The sequence below is a fragment of the Pristis pectinata genome, chromosome 9 (genome assembly GCF_009764475.1).
Source record: "Pristis pectinata isolate sPriPec2 chromosome 9, sPriPec2.1.pri, whole genome shotgun sequence".
Lineage (NCBI taxonomy): Eukaryota > Metazoa > Chordata > Chondrichthyes > Rhinopristiformes > Pristidae > Pristis > Pristis pectinata.
The window spans coordinates 58,254,311-58,273,171 of NC_067413.1; the positions used below are offsets into that span (position 1 = coordinate 58,254,311).

The following is an 18,861-nucleotide window of genomic DNA, read 5'->3' on the forward strand; positions in this document are numbered from 1 at the left end:
CAGAGAAAATTTGAGAAAGTTAAACTGGATCTAATTTTTATAAATGTCTCCAATATTATAACTTTGTAAAGAGAAGGTGTGTGTGTATATATACATACTTTACATATAATCTAACATTAAATAATTCACAACACCATCAAGAAAATTCTTAACATTAAGAGATAGTGAACCTTTAACTAATGTACTCACAGAAGTCCCTTTATATTCAATGTAAATAACAGCAGATGTTCTGCACTATAAGGATTTAATTATGCTGAACTGTGTGTCCTGCCTAGAACTAAAAGACTGATTTTATTTTCTATCCTGAATATCCTTATGTTCCTATCAGCTGCTTGATAATTTTTTTTTACATTTAAGACAAAAAATGGGTAGAACTTTAAAAAAAGCAGGTGTGTAGAGAAAGTGCTCATTGTTGTAAGAATTGTAGGGTTGTATTAGTGGGAGATTTTAATTTTCATGGTATTGACTGGACTACCCAGAGTGTTTAAGGGCCTGGACGGGGTAGAATTTGTGAAATGTGTCCAGGAAAGTTTCCTGACTCAATATATAGAGGGCCCTCCTCGGGAGGGTGCTATACTAGACCTTCTCTCAGGGAACGAGGTAGGGCAGGTAACTGAACTGGCAGTGAGGTAGCACTTTGGCTTTATTTATACCATAATTCTATTAGTTTTAAGGTAGTGATGGAAAAGGATAGGACAAGTCCACAGGTTAGGGCCCTAAACTGGGAGCAGGGATAATCTTGGGGGAATTAGGCAGAGGTCAATTGGGTGAGCCTGTTTGAAGGGAAAGGAATGAATGGAAAGTGGGAAGCTTTTAGGAGTGTGATATCAAGAGTCCAGGAGCAGCATGTTCCTATTAGGATGAAGGGTAAACTTGGCAAGTTTAGGGAACCTTGGCTGACGAGAGATTTTGAGGCTCTGGTCAAGAATAAGAAGGAAGCATACATTGTGTTTTGGAGGTCAAGAATAAGTGAATCCTTTGATGGCTACAAAAAAGATTAAAAATACTCTTAAAAGGGAAATCAGGAGGGCAAAGAGAGGGTATGAGATGGATCTGGCAGGTAAGGTTAAGGAAAATCTATAGCCATATTAAAAGTGTGGCCAGGGAGACGAGGTCCCATTAGAAATCAGCAGGGCTGCCTATGTCTTGAGCCACAGGAGATGGGTGGGATTTTTAATGGATATTTCTCCTCTGTGTTTACTGAGGAGAAAATCATTGTTGCTCAAGAGATAAAGGAAACTAGTGAGATGTTTTGGAGAACATTCATATTACCAGGGAGGAGATACTTGCAGCCTTACAGAGCATCAAAGTTGATATATCCCCAGGGCCTAACCGAGTGCATCCTAGGACTTTGTGGGAGGCAAGAGAAGAAATTGCAGCGGCCCTTGCAGAGATTTTTACTTCATCATTAGCCACTGCTGAAGTTCCTGAAGACTGGAGGGTGGCTAACATTGTTCCATTTTTTAAGAAGCTTAGCAAGGACAAGCTATGGAACTACAGGCTGGTCAGCCTGATATCAGTAGTGGGGAAGTTACTCCAGGGAATTCTGAGGGACAGAATCTACCAGCATTTGAATACAGAGAGTCTAATTAGGAAGAGTCAGCATGGCTTTGTGTGTGGAAAGTCATGCTTGACAAACCTTTTAGAATTTTTGAAGAGGTAACTAAAAAGGTAGATGAGGTAGGGCAGTGGATGTTACCTATTTGGATTTTAGCAAGACCTTCGACAAGGTCACGCATGGTAGGATAATTTGGAAGGTTTGGTCCCATGCAATCCAGGGAAAGCTAGTTAGGTGGATTCAAAATTGGCTCAGAGGTAGGAAGCAGAGGGTGGTGGTTGAAAGTTGTTTCTCAGAATGGAGGCCGGTGAATAGTGGTGTGCCGCAGGGGTTGACGTTGGGACCCTTGTTATTCATTATTTGTATACACGATTTGGATGTGAATGCACTGGGCTTGATCAGTAAGCTTGCGGATAACATAAAATTAGGAGGTGTTGTTGATAGTGAAGAAGGTTATCGTAGATCACGGGGATCTTGATCAGTTAGGGAAGTGGGCCGAGGAGTGACAAATGGACTTCAATACAGATAAGTGTGAGGTGATGCATGTTGGAAAGTCAAACCAGTGTAGGACTTGTACTATGAATGCACTAGGGAGTGCAATGGAACAGAGGGACCTAGGAGTACAAGTGCATAGTTCATTGAAAGCAGTGTCACAGATAGACAGGGTGGTGAAAAAGGTGTTTCGCGTGCTGGTCTTCATCAGTCAGGGCACTGAGTATAGGAGTTGGGACATTATGTTGCAGTTGTACAAATCGTTGGTGCAGCCACACATGGCATACTGTGTATAGTTTTAGTCACCCTGTTATAGGAAAGATGTGGTTAAAATGGAAAGAGTGCAGAAAAGATTTACGAGGCTGTTGCCAGGACTAGAGGGCCTGTGGTACAGGGAGAGGTAGGCCAGACCAGGTCTTTATTCCTTGGAGCATAGGAGAATGAGGGTTTATAAAATTATGAGAGGCATAGATAAGATGAACAGTAACTATCTTTTCCCCAGGGTATGGGAGTCCAAAGCTAGGGGGCATAGGTTTAGGGAGAGAGGGAAAGATTTAAGAGGGACTTGAGGGGCAAGCTTTTCACGCAGAGGGTGGTGAGTATATGGAACGAGCTGCCATAAACAAGTGGTTGAGGCAGATACAATAGTATCATTTAAGAAGCACTTGTACATGCAGGGGAGAGACTTAGAGGGATATGGGAAATTGGGACTAGCTGGGTGGGCACCATGGTCAGCATGGACTCATTGGGCCAAAGGGCCCGTGTCCCTGCTGTATTGCTCTCTGACTCTAAGTCAAACTTTCTGAAAGTGAATTGTCGTGAGCTGCTATTAATTAGATATTCAAGAATTGGTTAAGCATGTACTATTCAGATTCCCTATTACTTAGTGCACACCTACACAGCATATAGTAGGTACTGAGCTCGAAAGTCTAAGGTTTTTTTCCCAGTAAGTGTTGTGTTCATTAAGCCAAGGCAGCAAGTAATATGGTAAGGGTTAGGATTAGACTTGAGTCCCCAGGATAAAATTGCAGTCTTTTCAGGATGGAATATAGCCATAAGATGATAGATGAAGTCGGTGACATCTAATTACCAAAGCTCATTATCTGGGGTTACATATGAAAGCTTAGAATAAGGCTAGATGATAGCCTGGTTAGTCTTCACCTTCAGGATAGATGGAGTGGCAGTTATGAAGAAAAAAACTTTTCCTTATTGCTACAGTGTGATTGCAGAGGAATACTACTGTAGCAAGATAACAGAATGTCACTTCCAGTACCTGTTTATTTCATCAGGCAAAGTTGTTAGCTTGTTGTCATTCAGGTTCAAGAAAACCAAGTTTCCTAACCCCTCTGAAATGACAGGAAAAAAGCATGAATTTAAAAGAAGCTCTAAATAACAATTGTACAGAACAGCATTATAAAAATAAACATGGGATCAATTGCACTTACTCCAGCAATTTTCTCCATTATTGTATAAAAAAAGTTACAAGTAGAGATTTAAGAGAAAGGTAATGCCTTTTAGTACCTAGCTCAAAAACTAATACTGACAAAAGCTTGATGAAAGGTTATAATTTGTCCTCTTGGTCATAAGTTGATTGTCTTGTCTAGTAATTATAAATGTTCAGGAGTGAGCGTACCATGTAGTATGACCTGATTGTACCATGTATACATTGCTGTACCAGGCACTGTCATTAGCGGAAGGTTTACAGCTTTCAAGTAAAGTATGTTCTTGTGATAGCTGAGAGCTCTGTTATTAGCTTTAGTAAACAACAATACTAAAGACACAGCATTGGGGACAAAGAAGAGGTATTCTACTTGAGACAGTGCTATCCATGCAAAGGAAACAGAGACTGGGGTTTTCTTATAGCTGTGATGACAACATACCATGGATGTTGTGGATATATTGGCAGGAGGAATATGCTATTTGCCCTTTATATGGAGTGTGGGGAAATGTTCCTGAGGATGAACAATATTGTGTAATTCTAGGGGAAAACATAGAACAAAGAAACATGGTGATAAACAAGAAAAAGAAAGTGATAGTATTGCTGGTGGTAGGATCAGAGACATATGTCAGTGAATCTACTAGCATCATGTGCTACAGATAAGATCTCAAATCTTAGGATATACTAAAAGCATTCTAATTTGATGGCATCAAAGATTTTCAAGGGCTGTGAAGATACAAGAGACTGCAGATGCTGGAACCTGGAGCAATGAAATAGAGATGCTGCTCGATTCACTGAGTTCGTCCAGCAGATTGTTTGCTGTTCTACAGCTTCTGCAATCAGGGACCAAGGAAGGTGATTGGTAAATATGCTGTCCTACTGAAAACACTGGTAAGGAGGAGCAACATCCATACCTTTCTAAATTGGCAGACTGGCAAATGAGAGAATTCTGGCAATTGTAATTGATAACACTGGATTTAACATTCAAGTGACTGCATAGAAGAGCTGCAGCTGTGAAAGTGGCATTTAAAATCTAAGACACCTTCATTTAGGATAGGATTTTGAGGTGCAAGTAGAGAACTGGCCCATAAAAATGGGAATGAGGGCCTGGTCTTCTTCAAAGACTGGTCACATGGATGTTACAAGTCAGTCCAGTGGGAAACTAGTAGTTCACATTAATGATGACAATGGAAGGCTGCAAGTTACATGGGTGGAAATATGGGGACCTTGCCATGCATGTTCTGGAAGCCACTGGTGTGAAAATGCTTATTTAAGATAGTCCGATGTGAAAATAGTCACAGAGTATTGACAGGGATGAAGAAAGTAACTGCTGGTAAAGACTGTAATTCCAATGTTCCTTGGATACAAGGGCACGAGGGTATAAAATGGCCTGTGCTCACAGTAGAATCTGATAACAAGTAGTTGGAAATAGGGATGAGGAACAGTATCTGTTGCACACCTAAGGAGAAAGAAAAGGACAATACTTTTAAGGCCACCTTATTGAATGAGGAACCAACTGTAAATTTGCAAATTTATATCATGGAAATTTGTAGGCTGGGACATGTATCTAAAATATCTCAATCACTTTCTACTGAGATAGTGTAAAATGCTGTTGGGCAAGTATGCAGTAAGGATACTTTGAGTTATTGGAGAGGTGAACTGTTGGGATGCCAGTAGAGACAGATGAGTCTAGTTGCAAAATGGGTCAAGGGCAAGTGAATGAAGCAAATTAAACATGAGACCTTCCTGGAGGGAGGTCAGCCAGCAGTTTGGCTGCCAACGAGATTGAGAAAAGATTGTGTGATATAGATCAATGTGCTATGATGAAGCTATATGGCAAGTCAAATCTATTGTCATATGCAGAAGTGCGTGTATGCACTGGTGCAATGCAAACCTTATTTGCAGCAGCATCACAGGCACATAGCATTAGAAACACAATATACACAAGAACAACATAAGTTAAACATAAACTATACAGGAAAGACCACAATTAGAACAAAAAATAACTAAGTCCATTGTATGGGGTTGTGATGTTTTCAGAAGTTGATTTGCAATAAGATTGGGGAATATCAATAAAAAAATGCTTCCAGAGACATACTGAGGACAAGAATCATGGATTTGCAATGTTTGACTGTCTGCCTGTAAGAGCTGGGCATATGTCAATCCCACAGGAAAGAATGTTCTGAATCTGGGTCTTGAGAAAGATGGTTTATTCGCGCATATTAGTGTAGCGCCAGCAAGCTGGGTTCAATTCCGCCGCTGTCTGTAAGGAGTCTGTAGATTCTTCCTGTGTCTGCGTGGGTTTCCTCCAGGTGCTCTGGTTTCCTCCCACATTCCAAAGGCGTACAGGTTAGGAGCTGTGGGCATGCTATGTTGGCGCTAGAAGAGTGGCGACACTTGCAGGTTGCCCCCAGCATATTCTCAGTATCACAAAAAGATGCATTTCACTATGTGTTTTGATGTACATGTGACTAATAAATAAATATCTTAAATAAATAAATATCTTATTATAAGAGTCAATATATTATAATATCCCTCTGGGATACATCACCCCTGGTATGGTTCCCTTCCCCTCACATCTTTATAATGACTATCTCCCCTCAATCTCTCAGACCAGATGAAGGGCCTCAACCTGAAACATCAACTGTCCATTTCCCTCCACAGATTTTACTTGACTTGCTGAGTTCCTGCAGCATTTTGTTTTGTGCTACAGATTCCAGCACCTACACTCTTGTGCCTCTACTCTTGTGGAGAGTCGGCACTGACATGATGAGTGGAATGGAGTCCTTCTATGCTGTAACCACCTATGGTTCTCTGTTCCCTAATTGCCTTGGATGTTTTTAAACTTAATTGCATTGTGAATTGAGCTTTTTTTCCCATTCTTGCCACTTCGCGATTGCATGATAGCTTCTCAACTAATAGCAATTTTACCTCTGACTCAGAAATCAGAAGTCCAGCTGAAGACTTGACCACAACAATATTTATTCTGTTATCTCAGAGATACCAACCTTTAGGTTAGATATTAAACCAAGGCCCTAACTATTCTAATGGGTGAACACAAAATGTCCTGTGGAACCATCTAAATAGAACAGTGGACTTATCCCAGATATCCTGGCTGATTATTTATCCTTCAGTCAACATTACTAAAGCAGGTTATCTGTTTTATGTGAAGCCTATGTGCAAAAAGGCTGCCATGTTTCCTCTTTTGCAGTACTGATTGCACTTAAAAAACACTTCACTGACTGTAAAGAACTTTGGGATGTTCTGAAAATCTTATCCTGCAAGCAGCCATTATCTTCACGGGGTGGCTCAAAACACAAATCCCTCAATTTGCATCAATTTTGGTAAGATTAAAAGGTAAAGATGAAATGATAGATAAAAAAACAAATATTGAGAGAAAGAAACCAGAGACCCTGAGTAACAAAAAAGCAATTTAAGTATATACAAGGATGACCAAGCAAGTAGTGGTTTTGGCATACACATAGGGAGGGTGCAGCAGGAGCCTTTCAATCCAGCTCAAGACAGGGAAAAGGAAAAGGGTGTAGCTATCAATTCTGTGGATAGCAAAATACCAAAAAAAATGGTTAGCTACTCTCCAAGATAAAATATATTTTTTAAATTTGCCTTTGGACATTACTGAATAATTTCAAGAGTATTGGTTTGTGATAGATATTAATGATAGATTTATCTTTCAATTTTCCGTTCCTTTCCACGTTTAATCTCTTAATTTGTAAGGCATGTGGCACTGATAACTATTATGATTGGATAATTATGCCAGTGATTACATTATCCTCTTGATAATTTTCAGACAGAACTATCCAAGTTAACTATTTTCTATAATTGTTAAAACCATATTTAAATATTAAGCATGAATCACATAACCAGATCATCAGTGGAGAGGGAAGAACAACCCTCTTCTTCCCTCTCCACTCTCCGTCTTGATGCAGGGACTCACCCCAAAATGTGAACAGTTCCTTTCCTCCTACAAATGCTGCTCATCTTAAGATAAGATAAGATCTTTATTAGTCACATGTACATCGAAACACACAGTGAAATACATCTTTTGCGTAGTGATTTTTTTGGGGGGCAGCACACAACTGTCGCCACTCTTCCGGCGCCAACATAGCATGCCCACAACTTCCTAACCTGTATGTCTTTGGAATGTGGGAGGAAACCAGAGAACCCGGAGGAAACCCACACAGACACGGGGAGAATGTACAAACTCCTTACAGATGGTGGCCGGATTTGAACCCGGGTCGCTAGCGCTGTAAAGCATTATGCTAACCACTATGCTACCGTGTTCCTCTGTGTTCACTGAGTTCCTCCAGCAGTTTGCTCTTTGCTCTAGATTCCAGCATCTGTCACCAGTTCACCAGTGTTCATAAAGGGAAAGGTAAACAGGTGGGCTGTGCACATTTATTTTTACTTCTGATTTAAAGCATTGTATGTTTCTGTAAAGTTTGTACTGTCAAATTTTAATCAATATGAGAAAAATAGCCAAATATGTAAACAAAGTAAGAGATTTGATAGAAAAGGAACAAGCATGACCTGTGCTAAACAATCTAAATATGGATCTTTATTCCAATGGCTAAAACTCTCTCACCATCAGATCATACATGCAGAAAACTAGTGAGAAAAATATCTGGAAGGTGGCAATTCATAAGTGGTCTCTAAAATTCATGGTACAAGCACTGTAATATGATCTAACACTCATCTCACTAACACACAATCTGAAGGATATCCAAAATTAATGATAAGAAGACTGTCATACAATATTGAAAGTGACAGTGTAATTACAATGGGAAGTTTATTTTGTAGATTTAATCATTGTAACCCAATTCAGTAACAGCTTTACCTACATGCTGCCACTTTTCACAGAGTACAGAAATCAATTATAATAGCTTGTTCTTATGTGGGCTGATTATATCAATTGGGTTAAGGCAATGTAAATAGTGGAGGCTCAGAATTTTACAGATTTGAACTAGACTAAGCCAGTGAACAAAAGCTTTGTCACAATTTTATTGGTTTTGTGAATCAGAGGAAAAACCACTCCAAGAAATTATTTTTTGCAAGTATAAGATAGACTTTCATCTTCTTCTAAAACAGGATGACTGGCTTCCATCTGGTTTTGTGGGGTATGAGGTGGTGAGTGAGGTCAATGTGGGAACTGCAGATTCTTCCACAGATGGGGTGGGTAGATTGTGATATGAACACTGAAAATGCTGGAAATACTCAGCAGGTCAGGGCACATCTATGGGAAGAGAAAGATAGCTAATGTTTAAGGTCAAAGACCTTTTGTCAGAACTGGGAAGGAGACAAGCTTGTTAAGCTGCAAAGTGGGTGGGGGAGAGGGTGTTGTCCCGATGTTAAATTCCCACTCCTGTCTGCTGCAAAGTAACACAGTGCCACAGATTAATTCTGTTAAAACGCGTTTATTAGCAGTATACTGCGGGAGAATTCTCCTCAAACTCTCATGCAGAGTCTTCATCGGAGCTCTCCACAGTCCAAAGCAGCAGAGAGTGATTTATAGATATTGTCACACACACACTTAATGAATTCGGCTCCTCGAGTTTCGTTCAGACCTCAGAGAACCAAAGACAGACATCGCACTTATTGTCCAACATAATTGAGTTATAATCAAGAGATTCAAAGACAGGTATCACCCTCATTGTTTAAAACAAGCTTCCTCCAGTCTGTTTATTACACCCACCGCCCTTATCGTCTAGTATATTGGCCTGTCACCAAGGTCCCGGACACTGCAGGTCTCAGCAACACCTTATCCATTGAGTCAGCAGTTTGCGTGCTCTTGCTTGCGAGGTATTTTTTTCTATCAGCTATAGGTATGGTTACAGTTTTTAACCTTTACTTCCTCAAGGGGATGTGTCTGACCATCAGCGTAAGCTGTAAACAAGGTTATCTGGTAAATAAGTGAACGGGAGCAGTGAGAGAGTGAGAATACAGATGCAGGAATACTGAAGTTGTGAAATGCACAGCAGGTGGGCATGGCCAGCAGGTAGACTAGGCATGTCCTCCAATCCCAGAGGAAAAAAAGGAAGGAGGGAAAAACAAACTGAGCCAATATCACAAATGGTTGACTGATACAGACAGTAATCAAGTTACCTGAAGTTGTAGAATTGAAGCTGTACCACAGATTTAAACTGAACTACACAAATAAACAAAACAGTTGTCATGACTTTATGGGTTAGAGAAAAGTTCCAAAACTTATTTCTTGAAGAGGTAAGATAGATATTGATTGATATGTTTCACTCATAATAAATAAGATAAATTCCAAATATACTATACAAGAGTGCCCTCTAAAGGTTGAAGCCAGAAGTTATTTCCCAGGCTCCAAGCATTAGCAAAAAACTTTGATATTTTTCTATTTCATTTCCCTCATTTTATTATTTTCATTTTAAAATTGTATGACCCAAATTGCTCATCATCTTATTCAGCAATTATATTTACACAAAACATGTTTTCTGTATATTGGATAAATGTTTCGAAAAAAAATTATTTTAGAGATGGGATGGCACATAACAGCATAATATACCATGGAGTTAAGTGACTAATAGTTGATCTTGTTTTTTTTCTGCCATGCTTCTGATCTCATTTGTGTCAAATTGGGCAGTTGGATACAATTCAGAAATACCCATGCTGATGGTAACCACACCTCTTATTGTACTGTCATGTCTGTCACCAATCTTTTCAAGCCACTCGGAAACTGAGGAAGAGACAGGGGGAGGGGGCAGGCATACTGTACCTTCAAATTATTGTTTAAAAATCTCTTCATGATAATGAAGAGACTACAAGTTCAATTTATTTTTCTGGAAGATGCTGATCTTTAGCCACTGGCTTCATGCAGAACTGATGGCTAACTACAGCACCAAAGTCAGTGGTGAAACCCTGTACTGAGAGACTAGATGCACTTCACCTCTGGCTCCTTAGCTTTCTGGCGTGCTAGAGCCATAAAAGTTGCAGCTGTGGAAAAAGCACAGGGAAGCGAGTGTGACAGTGGTCAGGATCAACTACAATCCAGCCCTGTGTGATTTTATTGAAAATTACAGTTACAAATTTTCCTCTCATCGAATATGATTTTCAACCAACATTTAATGATGACACTGGCAAGAAAGAACTGGAAGCATTATTTATATTTACCATACATGTTTGAGGACAACTTGTCTAGTTTATTACCAAACAAGTGTAGCTTTCTTAATTGCTACGGTGTTTCTATCTCCAAACCATCCCAATGAAACCTCACCAGTTAAGTAAAATATTTTGTATGACCTTCCATTCATAAACTAATTTTACAAAATCAAATAACCTTATCCCTATATTTGAGGAAAAAATCTGGCACCAAATGCAACTGAAAACCAGTAACAGTTATATTCAATAATGTTTCCCTGCAATTCATTATTTTTGTTGCCATGTTTATACCACACATGTTATTTTCCAGCAGAACATTGACTATGGTGTATTGTCCTTCATCAATTGGGGAATTGAATTTAGGAGCCGTGAGGTATTGTTGCAGCTATATAGGTCCCTGGTCAGACCCCACTTGGAGTACTGTGCTCAGTTCTGGTCACCTCACTACAGGAAAGATGTGGAAGCCATAGAGAGGGTGCAGAGAAGATTTACAAGGATGCTGCCTGGAATGTGAAGCATGCCTTATGAAAGCAGGTTGAGGGAACTTGGCCTTTTGCCTTGGAGAGACAGAGGATGAGGGGGGACCTGATAGAGGTGTATAAGATGATGAAAGGTATTGATAGGGTAGATAGTCAGAGGCTTTTCCCCAGGGCTGAAATGGTGGCCACAAGAGGACATAGGTTTAAGGTGCTGGGGAGTAGATATAGAGGAGATGTCAGGGGTAAGTTTTTTACTCAGAGAGTGGCGAGTGTGTGGAATGGGCTACCGGAAATGGTGGTGGAGGCAGATACCATAGGGTCTCTCAAGAGACTGTTAGATAGGTACATGGAGCTGAGCAAAATAGAGGGCTATCGGTAAGCCTAGTAAATTCTAAGGTAGGGACATGTTCGGCACAGCTTTGTGGGCCGAAGGGCCTGAATTGAGCTGTAGTTTTTCTACGTTTCTATGCCAAGTATTAGACAGTGCCCTCTGAACCACTGTTTACAACATCACAGTAGATCATCCTGTACTTTAAACAAAGAGCACTTGCTTTTCCAAAATTTTCACAAGAATGTCATACTCCTAAAATGGCGATAGATTATTCCAAGGAAGTTTATTTATTGGAACTCAGAATCGTCAGAAACAGACTTCATAGGAAGTGTCATGTTGAAAGAAGTCAAGCATAATAAGAATAAATTCTACATTTACAACATGAATGAGAAACCAGAAAGCTTTTAATGTTACTGAACTTTAACAGGTCACGAAAAGAGAAAACTGCTGAAATAGATTATTGGTTCTAGCCATTTGTGATTCTCTATTTCTACCTTTTCTTTTTGTAACATGACAGGCAGACTGAATGCAAAAAGTTGATAATTGATATTCATTTCAATAGTCTGCTAACAGACTATTCAGGAATCCCAACCAGTATCTGCTTCATCGGGTAATGTTTGCTGCATTCTCTTTCCACTCACCTGGGCCCCAGTTCCCATGCTCCCTCTAACACACTGGGGCCCAGGTTCCCACACTCCCTTTCAACTCACAGGAGCCCCAGTTCCTGTATTCCCTTTCAGCTTAATAGTTCACTGGAAAATTTATTATATAGTGTAACATCTAAAAAAGTTCAACAATTGAGGTATTAATAGCAATAAACACAATGGTCCAGAATATCACCAAATAATTTTAAATTGATGCAAACTAACTTTTATAATTAAATAATATATTTTTAAAATTGCAAGAAGTGGGAACATTTGTTATATTTACCAAACACACTTGGTGACAACTTGTCTAGTTTGTTACCAAACAAGTGGAGTTTCTTTAACTGATTTAGATGCTTCAGAACTTCTGGAAGTGCTTCAAGTGAGTTATTTCCCAGGTTGAGATCTGTCAGCTACAAAATAGATATAAAGGTTTCTCATGTACTTTGAAACATAAATACACAGGTACATTCAATAGCCATTATCAGTGGAGACATCAAATAACCTGCCTGCAGCATCCTCTCCTTGCCAACCATCCCCAGCATCCAGGCTTTAATTACAATCAGTTGGTGGCAGCTTCAATTACATGCTGAAACTTTTAATATGATACTCTACTCATGGAAAGAGATTGCAGAAGGTCAGAGAAAGGACTTCAAGGATGTACTCAAAGCCGCTTTGAGAAAATTTTGTATCCTTCTGAGTCATAGGAATCCCTGACCTTTTACCAATCAAAATGGAAAAGGAGCATCTGGAAAGCACTCCCACCTATTTGTTGCGAGTATGCAGAACCCAAGCACAACTCCTCAAACTATCCACTCAAATGCCTTGTCAGGCAATACCTGTCCCACTTAAGCTTTATCAGCAATCTCAGAATTCATAGTTCTGGATGGGAAGCAAACCACGCTTAACCCTGCAAAACTGCTTAAAAAAAAGATAAAACTTTTTTATTGTTGAGAAACTTAGATCATGCCATGTAGCATCAAAGACTACATGTTTAGACATTCAAAAGAAAAAAAAGCAAACATTAGAAATGCTAGTAACATTACAGCAAAGCTCATCAAAATTAACACAGAAAACATTTACAATTATACAAGGAGCATCATAGCTTGTTAAAGTGATATTGCAAATCAAAATAAGGATTGGCAGATGTCTTGGATGATTAGTTTTCATTACTATTTGTAAAGCAAACAAACAGGAAGCTAATCAGGGATGGGAGCTCACCAAAATGAATTTGTAAAATCACAGAAGGAACACAGAGGAAGCCATTCAGCCTATCGTGAGTGTGTCAGTTCAAAAGAGCTACCAACACAATCCCATCTCCTGTCATTGAGTTTGTAACTCTGCAGGTTATGGTTCTTCAAGTATATATTTGCCTCAGTACATGTTATGTAAGTGTGACAAGGCTTTCTGTCTCTACTAGCCTTTCAGACAGTGACGTCCAAAATGCTGTCACCTTCAGGTGAAAAATGTATCTTTATCTCCCCACTATTCCTTCTCCAATTACTTTAAATCTGTGCCCCTGGTTTTTCGCAGCTACCCCCTCCCCACTAATAACTCCTTACTCTATCTAGACATCGCTTGACTTTATCCATCCCAATTGCATCTCCCTTCAACCTCCTCTGTTCCAAAGAAAACAATCCTAGTTTTTCCAACCATTCAGGAAAGTTCCCATTTTTCATCCTTGGCAACATCCCCACAAATCTCCTTTACACCCTATCCAGTATAATCACAACTTTCCTGTAACGTGGTCAGCAGATCTGTATATATTAAAAAAAACAATCTAACTAGCATTGTACACAGTCATAACAGCAGGGCAGCAGATGGTAGGGTTGAGGCCAAGAAAGATGGTATGACAAGTAAGATTGAAAGGAAGGACAGCAAGGGACAGGCTAATAAACACGGTGGAACAGACTGTTGTGGAGGCCTAGTCATTGGGTATATTTAAAGCAGAGGTTAATCAGTTCTTGATTAGTAAGGGTGTCAAAGGTCACGGGGACAAGGCAGGAGAATAGGGTTGAGAGGGAAAAGTAAATCAGCCATGATCGAATGGTGGAGCAGACTCGACGGCTGAATGGCCCAATTCTGCTCCTATGTCTTATGGTCTTATGGACTGATGGGCTAAAATGTGTTTATTTCAATGCTAGGAGTATTATGGGTAAGGAGGATGAACTTCGAGCTTGGATTAGCACATGGAATTATGATGTTGCTGCTTTTACAGAGACCTAGATGCATGAGGGACAAGACTGGCTGCTCAACGTTCCTGGGTTTCGCTGTTTTAGACATGATAGAGGGGGGGTAAAAGAGGTGGAGGGGTTGCACTACTGATAAGGGAGAATGTCACAGCAGTACTCAGAGAGGACACACTGGAGGGCTCATCCACAGAGGCATTTTGGGTGGAGCTCAGAAATAGGATAGGTGCAATTACGTTGAGGGATTATACTATAGGCCAAAAAAAGACTATGAAATGTCCTTGGCGAGCGGGTCAAGGAGAATCCCAGGGCATTTTATACTTGTATTAAGAAAGAGAGGATATCTAAGGAGAGGGTAGGTCCACTCAAGGATAAAGGAAAGAATTTGTGCTTGGAGGCTGAGGTACTAAATGAGTACTTTGCATCAGTATTTACCGAGGAGAAGGAATTGGAGGATAGTGAAAACAGAGTGAGGCATGCTAATGAGTCATAAAGCAATACAGCACAGATACAGACCCTTCAGCCCAACGAGTCTATGCTGACCATGGTGCCCACCCAGCTAGTTCCAATTTCCTGGTGGTCTTCTGAAAAGCATTAAGGTGGATAAGTCCCCAGGGCCTGATGGCATATATCCCAGAATATTAAAAGAAGCAAGTGAGGAGATTGCTGGGGCTTTGACAAGGATCTTTGTGTCCTCACTAGCAATAGGGCGAGGCCCCAGAGGAGTGGAGAGTAGCAAATGTTGTGCCTTTGTTCAAGTAGGGATAACCCAGGTAATTATAGGCCAGAACCTCAAGTCAGTAGTAGGGAAGTCATTGGAAAGGATACTGAGGGACAGGATTTATGCACATTTGGAAAGGCATGGCCTGCTTAGGGCCAGACAGCATGAGCATGCCCTACAAACCTGATTGAGTTTTTTGAGGAGGTGACAAAGTGCTTGATGAGGGTAAGGCAGTGGACGTTATCTAGATAGACCTTAGTAAAGCATTTGACAAGGTCCCTCAGATTGATTCAGAAGATGCATGAGATCCAGGATAAATTGCAAGTGTGGAATTCAGAACTGGCTTGCCCATAGAAGACAGAGAGTAGGAGTGAAAGGCTGTTATTCTGGCTGAAGGTCCGTGACCAGTGGTGTTCTGCAAGGATTGGTGCTGGGGCCTCTGTTTGTGATATATACAGTATCAATGACTTGGATGAAAATGTAGATGGGTGGATTAACAAGTTTGCAGATGACACCAATATTGGTGGAGCTGTGGACAGTGTAAAGGACTATCAAATAGTAGAGTGGGATATAGATCCGTTACAGATATGGGCAGAGAAGTGGCAGATGGAGTTTAAGCTGGGCATATATCACTTTGGGAGGTGAAATCAAAGGAGAAGGTATACAGTTAATGGTAGGCCCCTTAATAGCATTGAGGTACAGAGAGATCTTGGGTCCAGGTCCATAGTTCACTGAGAGTGGCAACGTAAGTGGATAAGGTGGTAAAGAAGGCATATGGCATGCTTGCCTTCATTGGTCAGGGTGTTGAGTATAAGAGTAAGGAAACCATGCTGCAGCTATATAAAACTTGGAGTCCTGTGTGGAGTTCTGGTGCCCCATTATAGGAAGGATGTGGAATCTGTGGAAAAGGTGCAGAAGAAGTTTACCAGGATGCTACCTGGATTAGAGGGTATAAGCCACAAGGACAGGTTGGACAAACTTGGGTTGTTCTCCTTAGAGCGTCGGAGGCTGAGGGAAGACTGAGGACATGCTTTTAAAGTTGGGGGGGAGTTTAAAGTGGACAGGAGGGGCATTTTTTTTTTACGCAGAGTGGTAGGTGCCTGGAATGGGTTACCAGGGATAATAGTGAAATCAGGCAGTTTGGTAGAGTTTAAGAGGCTTTTAGACACATGAATATTAAGGAAATGGAGGGATATGGATGATAAACAGGAGGAGGGCATTTAGTAATAAATCGGCATCAAGATCGACACAACATCACATATGGGTCAAACAGCCTGTCCAGTACTGTGCTCTATTCTATAATCTTTGACCTTTCATTTCTATTGCCTCAGCTACTATAGAGCATCGTGAATGTCTTTTTAACCACCATATTTCAATGTGTGTGAACATGCAGCCAAGGTCCCTTTGCTCCTCCAAACCATCAATATCCTGAAGTTTATTTTGTAGATTCCTTCACCTGCATGTCGATGCACGATAGAAAGCATCCTACCTGGATGTATCATGGCTTGATGTGGCAACTGCTCTGCCCAGGACCACAAGAAACTGCAGAGAGTTGTGGATACAGCCCAGCGCATCATGGACACCAGCTTCCCCTCCTTGGACTCCGTCCTTACCTCTCGCCGTCTTGGTGAAGCAGCCAGCATAATCAGAGACCCCACCCACCCGGGTCATTCTCTCTTCTCTCCTCTTCCATCAAGTAGAAGATACAAGAGCCTGAGGGCATGTACCACCAGACTTAAGGACAGCTTCTGCCCCACTGTGATAAGACTATTGAATGGTTCCCTTATACGATAGGATGTACTCTGACCTCACGATCTACCTTGTTGTTGACCTTGCACCTTATTGCACTGCACTTTCTCTGCAGCTGTGGCACTTTACTCTGTACTGTTATTGTTTTTACCTGTACTACATCAATGCACTCTGTACTAACCCAATGTAACCACACTGTGTAATGAATTGATCTGTACCATCCACATGCAAGTCAAGTTTTTCACTGTACCTAGGTACAAGTGACAATCATATACCAACACAAGCACTCACACGTTTCGCAATTAAATTGTATTTGCCGCTTTCCACTGACCAGGTAATGCACCTCACTCACTATCCTTCTCATTGTCAACCACACAACCAAACTCTCCGTTATCTTCAAATGTGTTTATTTCGCCGCTTTAATTTGAAACCATAAATGGTTATAAGGGAAAGTCATGGGCGGTGCTTCGGTTCGGAGCAATGGGTGGGGTTCAGGTTAATGAAGGGGCGTGGTTTCCGTCTGGTGGTGGGCGTGGTTTAGGTCACCGAACGGGTGCGGTACCTGAATCGGAGGGGCGTGGTGTCAGCGGAGCGGTGGGCGGGGCTAAGGTAAATCATGCGGGCGTGTTTTCGGGCACGGCGGCGGACGTGGTTTACGTCACTGGGGGCGTGGTTTTGGCCCGTTCGAGTCAGACGGGGCGTGGTTTGGGTCCGAAGAACGAATGGCGTCAGCCCTTCCCTTACGTTGTGAAGTGCCTGGAGCTCCTCGGGAAGCTCGGTGAGCAGGTTATTTCTCAGCTGCAGTCGCTTCAGTTCTCGCAGCCTTCCCACCGCCTTCGGAACCCGCTTCAGCTTTTTGCTGCCCAGATCCAGATTCCTCGCGTTCCCTCGAAGCGCTCGCAGCACCAGAGTATCCGCCATCTCCAAGCACCGCGTCGCGTCTCCAAGGAGACAGATTTGTTGGGAAGAGAACGCCCCAGTGCGGGGCCATTCGGCGCACCAATGGAGCGCGCACCCCCTAGCGGCTGGCTGACCGACTTTCAGCAATAGAACCACCCACTCACGGTCACTCAATCCTCCTCCCACACCCGTCCCCGTTGTGGGTGGTTCTGACTCCTCACCGTGCGAGAGACACGGTTATTGGTGGAGCTTAAAACAAGGGCCTGCTTCATCTGCGTGGGGAGTGTAGAATTAGGGCACATAGTCTCAGGGTAAGAGCTATGCCATTTAGGAGTAAAATGAGATTGTTTTTCATTCAGACAGTTATGTACCTTTGGAATTTCTTTTGCTGAAGGACTGCGGAGCCTCAATCATTCAGTAGATTCGAATCCGAGATGGCTATTTTTCTTGGCACAAAGTAATCAAAGGAAATAGGGATATAGTGGTGTGAAAGTGATTTTAATATGAGAAGCGAGCCCAGATATTTAAAGGAAGAGTAGGCTTAAGAAACCCCATCCTTTGCATCTGCTCAAATTTCTTACACATCAACAAATAAATGCTTCCTATCCTCTCATCACCATCAAACACTTGGAATCATTCAAATCAGAAACTGAAGTCATCCTATGCACCTTTATATACAGAACTGTATAGTTGGCAAAGACTAGCATTACGATGGTTCCTCTTGACCACCTGACATAATGTGTCCTTTCTGTGACAAATATAATTACAAATATACAAATAATGTAATGCCTTTGTCCTTCAGTTTCCAGCCATCTTTTTTCCCCATGTAAAAGTTTGAATTTCCATACAAAATATACTACCTGCTTCCTTGGCCATACATTCCTTTACAGCCCAACAATTCTACCCAAGTCCTTCCATCATCCAACTCTTCACAGATATCTACATTATAAATGTATATCTACAGACATCTACACTATAAGCCTCCCCTCCTCGGACTCTTGTCTTTACCTTTCACTGCCTTGGCGAAGCAGCCAGCATAATCAAAGACCCCACCCACCTGGGTCATTCTCTCTTCTCTCCCCTTCCATCAGGTAGGAAGATACAGGAGGCTTAAGGACAGCTTCTATCCCACTGTGATAAGACTATTGAACAGTTCCCTTATACAATGAGATGGACTCTGACATCACGATCTAACCTTGTGACTTTGCACCTTATTG

At 41.4% G+C, this 18,861-nt stretch overlaps 1 protein-coding gene across 1 annotated transcript in view; it reads right to left on the reverse strand.

Moving 5' to 3' along the window:
• Positions 1 to 17,814, reverse strand: part of lrrc69 (leucine rich repeat containing 69) — a 46,631-nt gene extending 28,817 nt beyond the window's left edge. Inside the window, exons 1-3 of the mRNA XM_052023566.1 lie at positions 17,489 to 17,814; positions 12,372 to 12,498; positions 3,324 to 3,396 (exon numbers count right to left, since the gene is read on the reverse strand). Coding sequence (XP_051879526.1) covers positions 3,324 to 3,396; positions 12,372 to 12,498; positions 17,489 to 17,665 — 377 coding nt within the window. The 5' untranslated portion in view covers positions 17,666 to 17,814. The remainder of the gene's footprint in view (positions 1 to 3,323; positions 3,397 to 12,371; positions 12,499 to 17,488) is intronic.
• Between the last annotated feature and the right edge of the window lie 1,047 nt (positions 17,815 to 18,861).